The 17,008-nt window shown below is 48.5% G+C and overlaps 1 protein-coding gene across 2 annotated transcripts in view; it reads right to left on the bottom strand.

Moving 5' to 3' along the window:
* Positions 1–7,148: 7,148 nt before the first annotated feature.
* The window catches only part of RPS6KA1 (ribosomal protein S6 kinase A1), a 36,092-nt gene continuing 26,232 nt past the window's right edge, over positions 7,149–17,008 (bottom strand). For both annotated transcript variants that reach the window (XM_030464522.1, XM_030464521.1), the window contains 16 exons: positions 16,842–16,948; positions 16,121–16,158; positions 15,852–15,994; positions 15,303–15,373; positions 14,863–14,951; positions 14,594–14,658; positions 13,356–13,458; positions 12,434–12,561; positions 11,344–11,469; positions 10,942–11,031; positions 10,580–10,738; positions 10,213–10,374; positions 9,539–9,615; positions 9,291–9,408; positions 8,436–8,573; positions 7,149–8,169 (listed from right to left, as the gene is read on the bottom strand). In XM_030464522.1, coding sequence (XP_030320382.1) covers positions 8,047–8,169; positions 8,436–8,573; positions 9,291–9,408; positions 9,539–9,615; positions 10,213–10,374; positions 10,580–10,738; positions 10,942–11,031; positions 11,344–11,469; positions 12,434–12,561; positions 13,356–13,458; positions 14,594–14,658; positions 14,863–14,951; positions 15,303–15,373; positions 15,852–15,994; positions 16,121–16,158; positions 16,842–16,948 — 1,737 coding nt within the window. In that variant the 3' untranslated portion in view covers positions 7,149–8,046. The remainder of the gene's footprint in view (positions 8,170–8,435; positions 8,574–9,290; positions 9,409–9,538; positions 9,616–10,212; positions 10,375–10,579; positions 10,739–10,941; positions 11,032–11,343; positions 11,470–12,433; positions 12,562–13,355; positions 13,459–14,593; positions 14,659–14,862; positions 14,952–15,302; positions 15,374–15,851; positions 15,995–16,120; positions 16,159–16,841; positions 16,949–17,008) is intronic.

Here is a 17,008-nt window from a genome sequence, read left to right on the forward strand (position 1 = left end):
CACAAATTTTTAAACTGCTCAGAAATATCCCCCCAAGCTTTCAAATGGCATCGTTGCCTGGGTGCCATCCCTGTTAGGAGGTCACCAACCTCTCCATCATGGATGGTAACAAACAGGTTATTGTGCCCTGCTCCACAAATGAGCCCCAGCTCAGGGAAAGACCCCAGCTCTGGGCAGGAGAGCTGCCTAGCTGCCTGCCCTGCCTTCACTTGGGCTTCTATGAGAGGGGAAAGTCAGGCCAATTAAATCAGGCAGCATTGAATCTCTAATTGACATGAATGAGACAGACAGACAGCTGGGAAGACTTGGGGGGTGGTGGGGGGGAAGGAGAGCAGGTGCCCTGGATGAGAAAGAGATGGAAATCCAACCTACTAGTACTGCAGCTTTTCTTAGTTTCTGTGTTTGTATTAGCTAGCAACATCTTGAAAAGTGTCTGAGCTCCTGCTGGAGATAAATTAGGGAAATAAATACAAGTTACAGCCATTGTGCAGTTGATTAGGATGTTCTCAAAAACCTCCAAACAAACCAGAGGAAAAAACCCAAAAAAAACCAGAAACACCAAACCAAAAATAAAACCCACCTCAAAACCACTTTTTAATTTGTGTAGTCAATAAATAAAAAAAAAAAAATAGTTTTTTCCCTGTGCAGTTTGAACATAAGGCCTCACAGCTGAACAAAATAATTTTAAATCATATTTGTTTGCTTTTCCACATCTGAGCAGCACATGACTAGGTATTTTCCCCCCTCTGTTTTTTTAACCAGGTGGTGCTCTTTTTCCTTCAGCAGACCCTTCAAATATTCATTTATACAGAAAGATGTTATTTCAATTCAAAGGGTTCAGAAGAAGGAGGCAGAAAGGGGAGTAACTTACCCCAGCACACACAGGAACCAGAATTACCAGCCCTCCACCCGCCAGCTCCAGGGGAAAGCTGCTGCCTCACCCAGGGTGTTGCCCTTGTGGAAACACAAACTCTTGGCCATTTTCTGGCAACACACTTCTCCTGCTTGACAGGTGAGCAGGGGGAACCTTGCAGGGTACAAAACCAAGGGTAAAAATGCAGTGGACGCAGGTAACAAGGAGAGGGAGAAATTCAGTTTTGCTGCTCTGGTGAAATCCTCCAAAGCAGCACAAAAAGCAGCAGCTGTTGCGAAGCAGAACAAACCCAACCCATATCTTACTTTTAAAACATGAAGATTTGCACATTGGGGTGCAAGAACACCAGAAACGTCTTTTTCACTGACACATCCAGAAACTTTTGAAGTCTCTTCCTGAATATTTCAACACGTTTTTCCTTCCCTGTTTTCCCAGCTGGGATCATTTTTGCCTGTACAGACAATTCTTCTTGGTATCCATGGGAATTGCCTCCATAATTAGACGTGCACCCAGTGCACAGATCAGAGCGTTCAAACCCAGCAGCTGGAACTGGGAGGCGGGTCTGATTAAATCTGCTCTGCCACAAGGAGCAAAGCCAGCTTTAATGAAACATCAGAGGAGCTCCCTACCCCTTCTTTAAACAGCACAGGCAAAGGGAAAGGGACTCCTGTTTTACTGCCTGACTCGCTGCTCATCATGTGCTCACAACTCACTGAACAGAGAGCAAGTGCTCTGGGGCCTTGAAATCGGGGATCTGTCTCATTAAAAAGGGTCTAACTGCCAGCAATGGCCTTTATTCAAGGGGCTTCACACTATGCCTTCAGAATTACAGGAAAGACTGGAAAGTCTGGAAGAAATTCTTTGGGGTGAGGGTGCTGAGCCCCAGGGTGCCCCCAGAAGCTGTGGCTGCCCCATCCCTGGCAGTGTCCAAGGTTGGATGGAGCTTGGTGGGAGATGTCCCTGCCCATGGCAGGGGGGGCACTGGGGGAGCTTTAAAGTCTCTTTACACCCAAAGCATTCCATGAAATGTTAGCAGCTGCAAACCTCAGTTTTCTCCTCAAGAGGTTAGGATAACCCCTCCTCAAGCCAGTGAGGTCAGGGTCAGTTCATATGAATCTCACAGAGGAACAATTCATGTAGGTTTCCTGCCCTGTCCCGAAGTGATCATTTCTGTGCAGCCACAAAAACATGCACCCAGCCAACAACTCTTTTTCCTTTTTTTTTTTTTTTTTTTTTTTGGTTTTGTTTTCCATGGAAAGCAGATTATTCCTGTTACTGCACACCCGCTCTGCACTTAACAATCCTGGGCAGAAAAGGGAGCTGGTGAAAGAGGCAGATGGTTAGCCAGAAATTATTGATATTACTGATACCACCTTTTTTACCTTTATTTGCTGCTTCCACCGGCTGTCACGAACTCCCCATCCCTGCAGAAAAATCCTGCTTCAAGCCCACATTTCTTTACCTTTTTAGGGCTGGGGTGAAGAAGACAAGTTAAAATTACAAGTAGTTTGGTGGGTGGGGGAGAAAAAACAACTTTTAACCAATAGTGATTTTCTTACTGCTTACAGACACGTTGGGATCAAACACGGCTCTAGTCTAGACATGGCTGCAGCCTGAGAAGTTGGTACAGCACAGGCTGAGCAGAACTTAGCATATCGTTTCCCTAAGAGGATTTAAAATGCAGCTCCCCTGTCCTGGGGTACAGCTCCTCAGATCTCCAGGCATCCAGAACCACGTTACCATTTTCACTGCTGAAGAAATAATTCCCTTTGCAAATGCAGCGGCGGAGGCGATGCTCGCAGGTCCCGGCTCATGGAGGCTTCTTTAAGTGGAGTTTGAACTCAGCCCTTCCTGGAATTCTGTCATTTGAATATCATTTTCACAGCCCTTGCAAGATGCAGATGAATGAGAGCTTCTTGGCTTTGAGTCAAAGGCTGCAGTAATTAAATGTTTATAAAACACTTTGAGCATAAGAAACGCTGTTCTCATAGACAAGAAAACCAAGAGGCTACGGCAGCTTGGAGCTGGATTTCGAGGCACACCAGCAAACACAGCTCATTTCTCCCACTACATCTCTTTTTTTAGAGCTGCTAGCAGAGGATTACAGAGAACGTTACCAGATTCCTTTTATTATAATCAGAATAAGTCAAACCAGAATTGTTTTCTTTCATATGAACATATGCGATGCAAAAGTTTTTCCCTCTGTAATAAACACCCAAGTAGAGGCCAGCTTGCTGTTCATCTTGCAAAGCAAATGCCCCCAGGGAAACCAGAAAAACTGCTGCTCCTTCTGATCTCTCCCATGAAACTGAAGCAGCTCCACCTGTTACAGGTTTCTAACACCATCTGCTGTTTAAAAATAAGACAGCATTTGAGCTGCACAGCACACGGGACTTTGTACTCGTTTGATACACCAGCAGTGACACCAACTCCTCGAGAAAGTTTGTGTAATTGGCACCATTCACTTGTGTTCTTTCAAGCCCTGAACATATTTTGATTTGATCTTAATTATTAAATTAATTACTTCTTTGCTGGAAGACCTAGAAACCAACCTGAGGAGCTGAAAGCCAGGTTCCACCCCACAGAACAGAAATCTGCATCCACACCACAGGACCCTATCCAGCTTTTCAGTACCAAAGCAGACCTGGACACAGTGTCACTCCAAAGCCTGTCCCAAAGCATCTACTTTAAATCTGTTTCTTAGGAGACAGTCATACACTCCACAGGGTATAAGGAACTCGAAGAAAATGGCTGTTTCCATCAAAACTAAAAATATTTACCTTTCACTGTCTCACACTGCTGTCTGTGTAACAGAATAAATAACCCAGGGTTCTGTCACTGCTTCCTTTTTTCAAACGATACCAATTTTTGTCCCAGGAAAAACAACAGAGCCCTGGAATTCATTCCACAGCCCAACCAAAGGACTTGCCACCAATCCTCCTACTTTCTGTTGCATGTGTTAAAAAGCAGGGAAGTATTCTTAAAAACAACATTTCCAGCTCTGGGTCTCCCCACAGCTCAGCCACCCACCCCGAGACAACACAGGAATTTTATCACCGCAGCTTTTGACAAAAATCACCCCAAATCTTCCAGTCTGATCCCAAAAGAGAGGCTGGAGGTATGTGATCCTTCTCTAGTTGTATCACTTACAGCCTCACCCTCTGTATTTAACATTTACAGCCCCCTCCTCACACGTCATTTGAGAAGTCAGTGGCTCCTTTTTGTAAGCTCTCAGCTTCTTCCCCCAGCGCTTTACACGCACGTCGTGACAAAAGAGACCTTTTACACATCAATTTATTTCCAGACAAGCATATCTGAAAGGGAGTTTCTCTCCAGAGTAGAATTAGTATTAATGGCAGGTGCTCCCGTGTCACACAAAAGGAGGAAGGCAGCAGTTAGCTGAGCTTAAGGACTAAGACAGCTTGATGTTTTAATAACCGGAGGCAAAAAAACTGGAGTGGCAGCAGACCTCCAGCCTTCATAGCATGAATGAAGGTTTTATTCAAAACCCTTGATGTACTTGCAAGGGAAGACTTTGAAATATTTAAAATGTTTTCTTGGGGTTAAAAGAAGGATTAAAGTGTTCAATATTATATGAAAGCACCACACCCGCCCCACATACCGTCCAACACGCTTGCGGTCACTGCGTCCTTCCGAAGCCTCCCACGTTCTTGGGAAGGAGGTGGTGGCACCCAGGAGGCCTCCAGCTCCACAACTTGCTGGCTATAGATGGCAAAAGATGGAGGAATAAGAATTAAATGAACTAACACAAAGGTGGGGATTTGGAGATGGTGTTTGTTGGATGGGAAGTTAAAAGCGGATCGGTTGCTCGGTGAAGTTTCACAAAGGAATTGCTGAGAAAGTTACCAGCCTTCAGTTACCAAGACAGCCTAAATAATCAGCATGGGGATTTTTATCAGGCCAAAATACATTTATTTATGCTCTGATTAATTTGACAGAGGTCAGTACCATGTCATTAAGAGGAAAGCACAACTGCTTTATACAGTGGGAAGAATGAAAGCCTCTCATCTGCATCAGCCTCTTCTCCAACAGAGATGCAGATTTACATCCCAAAATAGAAAGTTTAACCTTTCTTATACAGAAGCTGTATTATATAGAGCTGTTCAATATTATTTCCAGGCTCCTAGTCTATGGAATAACATGCTATTTCCATACAGGTTAATTCCAGGTAGACTCAGCTATTCAAGACTGAATTCCAGGATTTCTGCTCCCTTGAGTTTTCATATAGACCTAAAGGACAAAACCTGGAAGGTCGACTACTAAACACCTGAAATAACACCAGCACTTCTCCTTGTCAAGATTTCCTTATGTGTGGAAAGTTAAATACATTTTTTTGTCCCCTTTCAAAGCCAAAGGTAAGCTGTGTGTCCTCTTTGTCCCAAGTTAAAGCTGAATGACCTCAGACTGGTGGGAGCAGATAGTTTGGCCTTCCCCAGCTGCCCCCCAACAGGCATTACAGACCTAGACTCACACAGGTCCCATTTTCACCACAACTAATGCAATTTCAGTTCAGATGACAGCAGTTGGTCCCAACTGTATCTTGCCAAAGGTTCAACTTTCAGGACCAAACCAGAAAGGGAAGGAGGGGGCCCACCTACACCAGTACAAACATCTACAGTTCTCTCACACAGAAAGATCAACAAGTCCATTTTTATTGAGCACTGGAATTAAAAAAGTAACAGCACTTGGTCAATTTGGAACCAAAAATCAAGATTTATTTTTACTTATGCAAGGATCACTCAAAACAACTTGGTTAAAAGCAAGGTGCAGCCCTTCTTGTTACTTCTGTTGACCAAAAGGATGGAGGTCCCAGAAGCTACAGCTGCACCAAACACAAAGTTCCTCTGAACACCCCAGATCAGGGGAGGGGTTTGATGCTCTAGGTGTTGGGATTTGTCCCTCTGGGTATCACTTAGGACAAGACAGGGTCTGCAGTGACCATGGGCTGCTCTCCCTGCACATCCTACTGTCAGGTTCTCACTCACTGTCCTCCCACCAGCACCATTACAGGAAGGATTAAGCAAAGGTTGCAGTGTTTTTCCTGACTGATATTTGAAACCATTTACAGTTCATACAAACAAGCCAGGCAGGCCAAATGTTTGGTTTCAGACCCATCCTGATGGTCTGTACTGCCAAGAAGATCCCAGTGAATGCTGAGCACCACCAACACCTCCAACCCCATCCACTGGCTCAGTCCCCCACCCCTTTCCAAGGTGAGAAATAGTCTGAAAACATCTGCTTCAATCCCAGCAGCTCCCTAGGAACTGAGCCCAGCTCCAAAGGAAGCTGTTTCCAAGGGATTTGTTTCAGGTACCTAAAATATTCACACCTGAGTGTGAAATGAGACTTCCTGCCCAGTTATAGGAAACGTAAGGCAGAGTCACCAAAACCACCACAAATATTGTGCTGGAGGACAAACCCACTATTTTTAAAGAAGGCATTTTGGGTGGTGGAGCACAACCCTCTCCAGAAAGCAGCTAAATATGAAATCCAGCTTGGCTGGGAGGCAAACCCAGTGAGAAGATCCAGTGTGTGCTGGCACTGGGTGCTAGGGCAGTGCTTGGAATAAATAGAGAAGAAAAATCAGGACTATTTCAGCTTCTCACCAACTGCTCCAAGGAGTGCACCAGGGACCTGCCTGGATGAGGAGAGAGGAGGAGTACCTCTCAGAGGAAAAATTTTTCTGGAATTCTCCATTTTACAATCAATTGGGACTAAGCAAAAGGGAAAAGCAACAGAGATTCCCTTCTCATTATACAATCAGCTCAAAGTAGCAGAAATTCATACAAGAACCTTTGCTGGCTTCAGTCTCATCCTTGAGCCCATGCACATTTGCAGTCCCTGCAGCTCTCCTGCTCCTCCCAAGGAACAGCAGCCAAACCAGGGAGCTTCAGCAATCCCTGCAAGTCAGAACAGGTTGGGAATTTATTTCTAGCACAGTTTGCCTCTAAGTGCTGGTTTCTATTAGCACTAAAATGTCCTGAGAATAAGAAGTTCCCCTCCACAGCCTGCGTCCTGCCCCCTTTCCTGTTGAGCCCTGCGTTATTCCCACTTCTGAAGAAGGTATTGCACCTGGGAGAAGCTGTGATATTCAGCTTTGCTACAGTCCTGCTGGTTTTCCCATCAGAGGGCCAGATAAAAAAGCTTTGCAGGTCTCCCCAAAGTCAAGCAAGAATCATTATCCCCCCCCATAATATGTGGAAACAACGGGAGTCACCAATTCTGCAGCTAAAAGTCAGTCAGTAAAAAACCATCAATTCAATTGCATATTTATTGTACAATTCAGAAAGAAACCCTGAGTTACCAGCTGTAGAACAAAGTTAAATTAAAAAAAAAAAAAAAAAAAGATGGTTTATTTTGTAGGTTCCTGCTGAAGGAAAGGAAACCCACAAAGAGTAAAAGCAGCAGCCAGAGCCAGCCCAAAGCCTCAGCTTTACTGAGGAAAAGGTTCCATCGATGGGGGGAACAAGAAGATGGGAGAGCAAAGGGATGGAAGGAGCCAAAGGGCATCTAAGGGGGTGTTTGGAATACTCGTGGTTTATTTTCTTCAGAAAACTGCTGGCTGGGCTGGGGGAAGGCAGGAGAGAAAAGGATGGGGTCTGAAAAGTCAGCCTTACACTTTGGACACACACATACAAAAAGGGAAGGGGAGGGATGTCCTTTAGAACCATGAGTGCTGCTGGCTGGGAGTCTGCAGGGTTGGCTTTGGGAAGGGCAAAGCCAAAGGCTCAAGGGGGAAAAAATCCCAAAGCCTGAACCCCCAAAATTCCATCTGCAATGGTGTTGGAGAGGATCAAGTCCAAGAAATGCTGGAGCTACAACAAATACCTGGCCCTACACAGGACAGGGTGAATCAGAGCTGCTTTTTAGTGCCACTTGCTATCAGTTATACATTCTAGTTCTCATATACACAGCTGGATGTCTTTAAAAAGTTGACAATTTACACTTGAAAAAAAGTTTTACAGTGAAGTTGTCTTGGCAAAGAGCAGTCCACCCAAGGAGGAGCCAGTCTTTCAGAAACAGGAAGGCAATTGGCCTTTGGAGAAGAAGTCCTCAAGAGAGCTCCTGTGCAGGCATTGCCCACCCTGTCTCCTGTCCCCCATCCTCTGTAGGTGTGCAAAGTCTGGTGTGCCTGCAGCCCCAAACCAGCTTCACAGGGTGGTGGAAGGAAGTTTCTTCACCCTTCTCTGGGCCAGAATGGAGGATTCGATGGGCTTGAGCTGGGGGCTGGGCTTGGAGCTGTTCAGTGCAGAGTAGGTGGCAGCCATCGCCCCCTTGGAGAGAAGGCAGGAGAATCATGTGGGTGTAGGAGGAGTATTTCAGACTCACAGCTTTACACGGAGCTCAGAGCATCTTTTTCCTCCCCCCCCCTTTAAACCTCCCTCCCTGACACACCCCTGAAGAACCTCCCTAGGTTTTCCTGCCAAAAGACACAGCTTGTCTTGTGTTGCCTCCCCTGCCCACACCTCTCACACCACCATTGCCCCACCTGGACTGCTGCTTTCCCAAGGAATGTGAGGAACCAGCCCAGACTTTGTACCTTCACAAGCTGAACATCCTGATGATTCAGCTGGCTCTGGGGCAAGCTGTCCTTCTGGGTGATCCAGGGGTGCTGCAGGACCTGCTTGGCTGTCAGGCGCTGGTGAGGATCTACGTGAAGCATCTTTGATACCAGATCCTAAGGGCATCATTTGGAATGTTAGACTTCAGAAGATTTTCATACCTTAAATGCAAAAATACCACCTGGCTGCCCCTAAATTAGAATTGAAATGCAAAGGCCAAGTTTGAAGTCCCCAGACATCAATCTCCTTTTGTATAAAATGTTTTCGGTGGGGCCTGGGAGGGGGAACACAGCAGCAAACCCTGACATGGGTCAAGCACGAGGTTGGTGTTGCAAAAAAATATTCACAGCCAGAGCTAAAACAAAGCAGGGAGAGGCTACTGGGAAGAGATGCATAGGGAAGGAGCTACACTGCTGATTTTCTTTTCTCCTCTCTCTCCTGCCCTCCCTCCGCAGCCTGCTTTAAACTTGCCTCACAGCAAACTGGCTGTGCTTGACCCCAAGCCCTCAATTTAACACAGGCAAATATTGATTTATAAAGAAATCTTATGAGGGCATGTAGTGATAGGACAAGGGGTGATGGCTTTAAACTAGAAGAAGAATTAAGTTGGACATGACGAAGAAATTCTTTGGGGGGAGGGTGCTGAGCCCCAGGGTGCCCCCAGAAGCTGTGGCTGCCCCATCCCTGGCAGTGTCCAAGGTTGGATGGGGCTTGGAGCACCCTGGGCTGGGGGAGGTGTCCCTGCCCATGGCAGGGGGGGCACTGGGTGAGCATTAAGATCCCTTCACACCCAAACCAGTCTGGGATTCTCTGATTCTGTGATCAAACTGTACCTTGGCCATGTCAGAAATAGTGTCCCAATTGCCTCCACTGATGGAGAACTTCCCCCCACCTATCCGGGTCAGGATCTCTTCTGGAGTGTCACTGGGACCATTTGCAAAGGGAGTGCAGCTGGGAAGAGAAGAGAGATTGGATTTACTGTGCTGTAACCAGGGAGCACCTCCAGGTAACAGCAACCATCAAGGAGAGGTCCAGCTGTCAGCATGGCAAGGTGGTGACAGCCCCAGCCAGAGGCACTCACCCTGCCAGCATCGTGTACAGCAGAACTCCCAAGCTCCAGATGTCACAGCCCTCATCGTAGCCTTGGCGTTTCAGTACCTGAAGAGAATAAAAGGAAAGGAAAATAAGAATAAGTGTGCCTGGTTCTTGTTGTTGAGCTCACTTCAGCTCCTGAAGAGCAGTTTGTCCCCAGCATGCAGTCTGTATGGAAAGCTCCTCGAGCACTGCTGAGCTGCAGGGAACTAGACTGAAGATCAGGACTCAAATCAGATTGTGGCTTCATGGAGCAAAAGAACCCCCCAGGCACATCAGAAATAAAGAGAGCCAGGAGCTATGTTCCAGTCTGGTGACATTGCACACGTGCTCTGTGGTGTGCCTGTTTATCATTCTTCTGCATCAAGAACTGAGTGGAAAATCATCCCACCACTTTTAACAGGTCAGTTAATCAGCAAAGAAACCCTAGGAAACCCCTGGGATTTTACAGTCTGAGTCCCCTAAGCAGAGCCCCCTGTCAGGGGAGGACAGATTGGAAGACTCCACTTGAGATCCCAAATTTGTTCTTTCTACAAGTGGCATTTCCACAATTTTCTCTTCCAGGACAGTTTTCCAGAGCAGAAGAACCTGTGCAGAGGGAGAGCACAGGCTGGGGAGGGATGGGAGAGCTACTGGAAGGTCCCAACTCAGTAAGGTGCTTACCTCAGGTGCCACAAAGTTCGCTGTGTAACAAGGGGTCATGAGCAGACCATTCTCAGCCCTCAGCTGCTTGGCAAAGCCAAAGTCACAAATCCGAATGCTTTCAGGGTTTCCCGACTCATCCACGTAGAGAATGTTGCTGGGTTTCAAATCCCTGTGGACCACCTGTGGAGCAAAGAAAGCTTTGGGCTCACACCCCAAGAGGAGAAAGGTCCTGAAGCTGCATCAGGACACTCAACTCCTGCTCCGACCCCATATCTGGCTTGGCAAGACAGCCAAGGAATAATAGTCCTAACAGTTACTCCTGGGAGGAGAGGGAGAGTAGTGCAATGCCAGGGCTTCCTGGAAAACCAGGTGTAACCATACTCACTCCTTGGGAATGCAGATACTCCACAGTTTTACAGATCGTGTGCAGGACTGAACTGGCTTCTCTCTCCGAGAAAAATTTCTGCCTGAGGATTTTATCCAGCAGCTCCCCTCCCCTCATCAGCTCGGTCACCAGGTACACGTATTTCCCATCATCATACACCTACCAAAGCAAACGTGGAGAGCATTAACCAGGAAAGTGCTTCCAGAGCTTCCCTTCTGTACTCCTAGCACCAAGAGGGGAAGCAACAATGCAGAGGTGGGACTGGGGCTGCTTGCTCACACCCCAGAGCAGGGCACTGGTCCTGCCCCCTCCTGTGCTTCCTAAACCAAAATACAGGGATGTCAAGTTCAGGTTTCACTCACATCTTTCAAGGTGATGATGTTTGGGTGCTGCCCATACCGCAGGAGGATTTCAATTTCCTCCGAAGGGTCTCGCTTGCTCTTGTCAATAACCTGTGGGAGCACAGACAAACATCAGCAACCCAGGGGAGTATTTGGAGCCCTGCAGACAACCAGTGCCAGACCCACTCCCTGCCCCCTTCAGCAAAAAACTCTAGAAATCCCCTCCTTGCTTCAGCGAAACCCCAAACCCCAAGGTTTTACGTTTGGCTTATTTGCTGAGCAGTTACATCCCTGGCACAAAAATTATCCATCTAGGCCACACACAAGCAGGGGAAACTATTTCATCCCTGGCTGTTATTTTGGTCATCATGGGGACGAGCAGCAATCTACCAGGGGAGTGGAGTTCTGATGGAGATGCCAGACCTTGACTGCATACTCCATGTTGGTAGCTTTGTGAATGCAGCGTTTACACACGGAGTAGGAGCCGGAGCCGATTGCCTCCTTCACCACGTAACCATCACTGAGCTGGAGGTTCTTCCCATGCAGCTGTTGCAAGAAGAGAGTTCAGAGGAAGAAAGTTCAGGGAAAGGTTTGTGCAACACAAGGAGTTAACTGCAACCCAGAGCGAGCTGACAGGCTGCTGGCAGCTGCATCCCACAGTTTCTCCTCCTGGCTGGGGACAGGGAGGAAAAGAGAACAAGGCAGATGTAGGTCAGTGGGACAACCCTGCAGCTACCAGGGAATGGTTTGGTGGCACCTTTCAACCCAGGGGATCTACACAGACTTCCTGCTAGCACTGGGCCACCTGGGGAGGGGAAAGCAAACAAAGCTCACGTCACCCCAATGACCTTTACACGTGACAGTCAATAAAAATGAAAGACTAACAGGATGCAAGAATGACCTTGTTTTGTCTTGTGTAAGCTGGAATTACCAAATAACCCATGGGGCATAAGGTCCATCAACCTGGTTTTGGGTGGGATGTCACTTTCTTCCTTCATGGCATACCAGAAGTGTGGTGTTGCTGAAGAGTGTTTGGATACACCAGAGGTGGTGTATCCATGTGTGTGGGGGGGTGTTTTGCCATTACTCTGACATTTAAAGGATTGCTCAGTTCCCTGTTGAGACCTTGGATGATTTGTTGTTTCTTTTTACATTTCTCTGCCGTTTTAGGATGTAAACAGCAGTAAGAGCAGGGACACAGCCCTGTAGCACAGCAGGTGTAGATATGATGTGTTAAGATTGAAGGGAATGCTTCCTGTGAGCCCCTGGCCCAGGGTGCCCCCAGAAGCTGTGGCTGCCCCATCCCTGGCAGTGTCCAAGGTTGGATGGGGCTTGGAGCACCCTGGGCTGGGGGAGGTGTCCCTGCCCATGGCAGGGGTGGCACTGGGGGAGCTTTAAGGTCCCTTCCAACCAAAACTTGTCTGGGATTCTACAGACCAACACTGCCTCTGGCTTCCCATTCACTCTGTTCTGGACAGCCCCAAGCTGGGGTGTTCCTGCCCCCCCTCCATACCTGCACCACTGAGTGCAGAGGTGATGGAGCAGCTTTCACTTTGCCATCCTCCATCAAGCCTGTGGCCACGAAACTGAAGCCTCGGAAGAGCTGATGGGCTCCTGCACTGGGGGGCATGCCTGGGGAATCTGTAAGAGAAGATGACAGACAGCTTGGAGAGGGACAGTCCTGCAGAAGCACAACCCTTCCCCTTCCTGCCCTTCCAGGGGAAGGATCATAAGGAGATGATAACCCTCTTAGGGTTACCTGAGAGCAGAACCCCACACACAGCACCCACCTTGCCCCATAACACCCCATGTATCTATGGACCTGACACCTCCTCAGGACTGCAACAGAATCCCAATTGTTACAGTTGGAAAAGACCTTTAAGATCATCCAGTCCAACCATTAACACAACTCTACTGAGACCAGACCCAGCCTATGTCCCTCATCCCCACATCTCCAGGGGTTTCTCTGAAACCCCTCCAGGGATGATGGGGACTCCAGCCCTGCCCTGGGCAGCCTGGGCCAGGCCCTGACAACCCTTTCCAGGGAGAAATTCTTCCCCAGCTCCAACCTAAACCTCCCCTGGCACAACTTGAGTTGTGCCCAAAGTTCCTCTTGTCCCATCCCTTGTTCCTTGGGAGCAGAGCCCGACCCCCCCTGGCTCCAACCTCCTCTCAGGGGGTTGCAGAGAGCCACAAGGTCTCCCCTCAGCCTCCTCTGCTCCAGGATTAATATTCCCAGCTGCTCCTGGGCAAAACTCTGCTCCAGACCCTTCCCCAGCTCCACTCTCCTTCTCTGGACTTGGGTGCTGCCAGCTCCAGAGGGTTTGGCAAACCAAGGAGGCAAAACTTGCCCTCCTGCCACCACCAAAGCCCTGTTAACCCCTAAGGTGTCACTGCACACAGGAAACTTTGACTTTCAGTGAATTCCTCCAAACCTTTTGGTGTCCGTGAGGTAAATTCTGTGTCAAAATAAAAGGTGTCATCAGGCTGACCCACTGCAGGCTTGAAGGGGGGTTTGATTTCCCTGCGGTACAGCTTCTGCAAAACAAAGAGAACCCTGAAGTTCCCCAGCAGGTGAAGGTTCTCAGAGGGTGTGAGGGTTGCCAGGAACAAGAAGAGATTTTGTGAAACCAGAAACAGCTCTGTGGCTTAGCACTGAACTGCAGCTCAGTAATCTGAGGGAAGACTCTGTGGCCAGTGGGGTGCTTCTGAGGCAGCTTGTGGAGAAACTCTTCAAATTCAAACATATATTAAATCAAGGGGAAAAAAACCCCCAACTTTCTAAATGCAACTTGGCCTTCTCCAAAGCACTATCTATAAAGTATTTTTGTTGCCAGGTTCCTCCTCCTAACTCACATCAAGGCTTTGCTGATCCATGTCTCTCCTGGGACAGCCAGAGGAAATGTCTTAGGAGGATGTTAGTTTCAAGGCACTCCCATAAATAGCTTTCAAAAATTGCTGCTTGAAGTAAAAATCTGAAATAAGCATCGCTGGAGGCTCAGTCCAGCAGCTTGCTGGATGCCTTAAAAGCATTCGAAGATTGATCTTCAAAATCCTTTACCAAGTAATGGAAAACAGGGAAGAAACAAAATTATGGGGTAAAAGCAGGGAGTTGGCCAATAGCAATTGGGAAATGCTGGCTGAGTTGTCACACTCCTTCTCTGTACTAAGCAAAATACTTCCTGCCAGAAATGTTTCCTTGACTCATTCTCACTTTGTGCAAGACAATCCTGGTTGTGCCAAAGCCCAATTAAAATCTGCACCTTACTGCTGAGAGATGAATAAATTCTACCCAAGCTGAGATCATCAGCAACTCGGGGATCAAACAGTTATTCATGGGATGAAAAGAGTTTTAGTTTCAGGAAGAATTATTAGAGCAGCTGGAAACAGGGCCTGGTGGCTCTCCATAGCTGGTGACCTGGCAAGCATCCTGATGGTACACGGGCACAGAGTGGCTGCCCCATCCCTGGCAGTGTCCAAGGTTGGATGGGGCTTGGAGCACCCTGGGCTGGGGGAGGTGTCCCTGCCCATGGCAGGGGGGCACTGGGGGAGCTTTAAGGTCCCTTCACACCCAAAGCATTCCATGATGACTCTTAGGATTGCTGCAGGCAGCAGAGCTGCATTGCTGGTGCTGAGCAGGGTAAGAACTTGCTGTGAGATTTCTGATACTCACATTCCAGTCAATGGTAGAGTAGAAAGGATGACGTTTGATCTCTTCTGCCCCATCTGGTCCAGAACCTGAAAAATGCACCCATGGTGTGTGCTGCATTAAATCAGAACCACTGACAAAACCAGGTATGGGGGGAACCTGACTGCAAGGAACTGAGCCTCTTTCCCAAGCACAAGTGTGAACAGACTGCTGACCTACAGGGGTGTGAGAAGCCCTGATACAGCATCAGGTGTATTCAGAAACCAAGAGAAAAAACCCATAAAATGTCTTACCTAATCGGTTGCCTGGATTTCTTTTGAAGAGAGCCCGCAGGAGGCTCTGTGCCTCAGAGCTCAGGAACTGTGGCATGCCCAGCTTTGCTCTGCAGAGGAAGTTGTGCAATCAGGTGCAGGTTTCAAGAAGTCAACCCACAAGCCAACTGCAGCACCTCCACCCCCAAAAGCCCAATCATCCCTTTGGCATTTACGCTGCACCCTTCAAACTAAACCATCACTACAAAACCTCTCCCAGCAGTGCCAGGAGGCTGCAAGAACCTTCAAATTGCAACACAGAGAACCCTGGAGGGGTTTCAGAGCCCTAGAGATAATGGGATGAGGGACATAGGGTAGGGGTGGTCTGGGCAGTTTTGGGGGAAGGGTTGAACTTGATGATTTTAAAGATCTTTTCCAACCCAAATGATTCCATACATATATGAAAGAGAAACCTCTCTTACTTGAGGATGAGGGTCATCGTCTCCTTACGATCCTTCCCCTGGAAGGGCAGGGAGCCAGTGAGCATTTCAAACTGGGAGGGAAGGAGGAGAAGGGAAGGTGACACATCTGAGGCTTGCACAGATCCCTTCATCTGCATCTTCATCTCGGAGCTGACCCAAGTTAGCAAAAAGCTTGCAAGGGATCAAAAGGCTCTAAATACAGAGCAGACATTCTCTATTTGCAGGAGAAGTTTGGTTCTTGCAGCAGGAATTTGTTGGAGCCATTGCCTGCTCCTGCAGGAGCCTTTGGATTCGGCAACCACCAGATGGTGGCACCAGATCTGCACAGACAGGGATCACTGGGGCCAAGATGCACCCCACAGGCAGGACACCCCAGTGCTCACTGGGACAAGACCCTCAGGAGCTCTACCTCCTGGAGAAACAGCTCCTGGCTGGATGCTGGGAGCACATCCCCAGCTCACAGCTGCCAGGCAAGACCTGCAGAGTCAGCTCAGGAGTTTTCAGAGCTGCTGGGCCAGATTCCCCAGACCCTGCCAGCTGGGTACATACCATCAACACCCCATAGGACCACCAGTCTGCACTGTGAGAGTGGCCCTGGCGATTCACAACTTCTGGGGCCATGTACTCCACTGTCCCACAGAAGGAGTAGGCTTTCTTCTCGTGGTCTATTGCCTCCTTACTCAAGCCAAAATCTACACAAGAGAAAAACTGTCAGCATGCACCCCAGGTGCTCTGAGCACCCAGCACACAGAGCAGAGAAGCTCCCTGTTCCCAGAACACACCTTGCTGGAGCACAAGGCTTTTGTGGAGTCCCTTACCTGTAAGTTTGATGTGTCCTTCTTCATCCAAGAGGATGCTGCAGCATGAATGAAAAACACAAGTTGTTACTATCTGGAGTAAGGGCTGGTGAGCAGCAGCACACACACAGCAGGGACTGGTCCCAGATGCTCCCTGAATCCAGAGCTGGAAGTTTTCTGTTCCTTCTCCCAGTGCTTTAAGCTCTGTCACCATGACACAAGTGGGATGAGGAGCAGCTCCCTTCTCTTTACACCTCAACTTCCCATTGAAAACATCAACCCCCCTGGCTTACACCCCCTTTGATCCCCCATGTACCCCAGGTAGGAACACCTGAGCCATGCAGCAGACACAGCCCAGCCTGGGGCCTTTTCCTTCCACAGGCTCTCAGTTGTTCAGAGCTGGAGCGTGCCAAGGATTACAGCTTAGAAATGTGCTGCCCACGTGGTGCCTCCGTGGCTGATGTCAGGAGCAGGAGTCCCATCAGGAGACCCTGGCACAGAGAGGTGGTGGAAGTCCCATCCCTGGAAGTTTTTATGCTCAGGTTGGATGGGGCTCTGAGCTTCCTGAGCTGTGGGAGGGGTCTCTGCCCATGGCAGGGGGGTTGGAACTGGATGAGCTTCAGGGTGCCTTCAAACCCTGAAAATCCTATAGTTCTGTGATCTACTGGTGTTGCCACCTTCCCCCGTTGGGCCTTGTGGGTTGGGGACTGAGCTGAGGGAGGTGGCTCCCTGCTGCACACACTTCTCTGGTTTGAGATCCCTGTAGATGATTCCCAGGCTGTGCAAATGGTCGAGCCCCAGAGCCAGCTCTGCCAGGTAGAACTTCACATCCTCCTCAGTGAACATGACCTGCAGGGACAGGGGGGGAAACAGCCAGGGTGTGGGACAATGTCAGGAGCAGGGCCACCC

The sequence above is a fragment of the Calypte anna genome, chromosome 23 (assembly GCF_003957555.1).
Source record: "Calypte anna isolate BGI_N300 chromosome 23, bCalAnn1_v1.p, whole genome shotgun sequence".
NCBI lineage: Eukaryota > Metazoa > Chordata > Aves > Apodiformes > Trochilidae > Calypte > Calypte anna.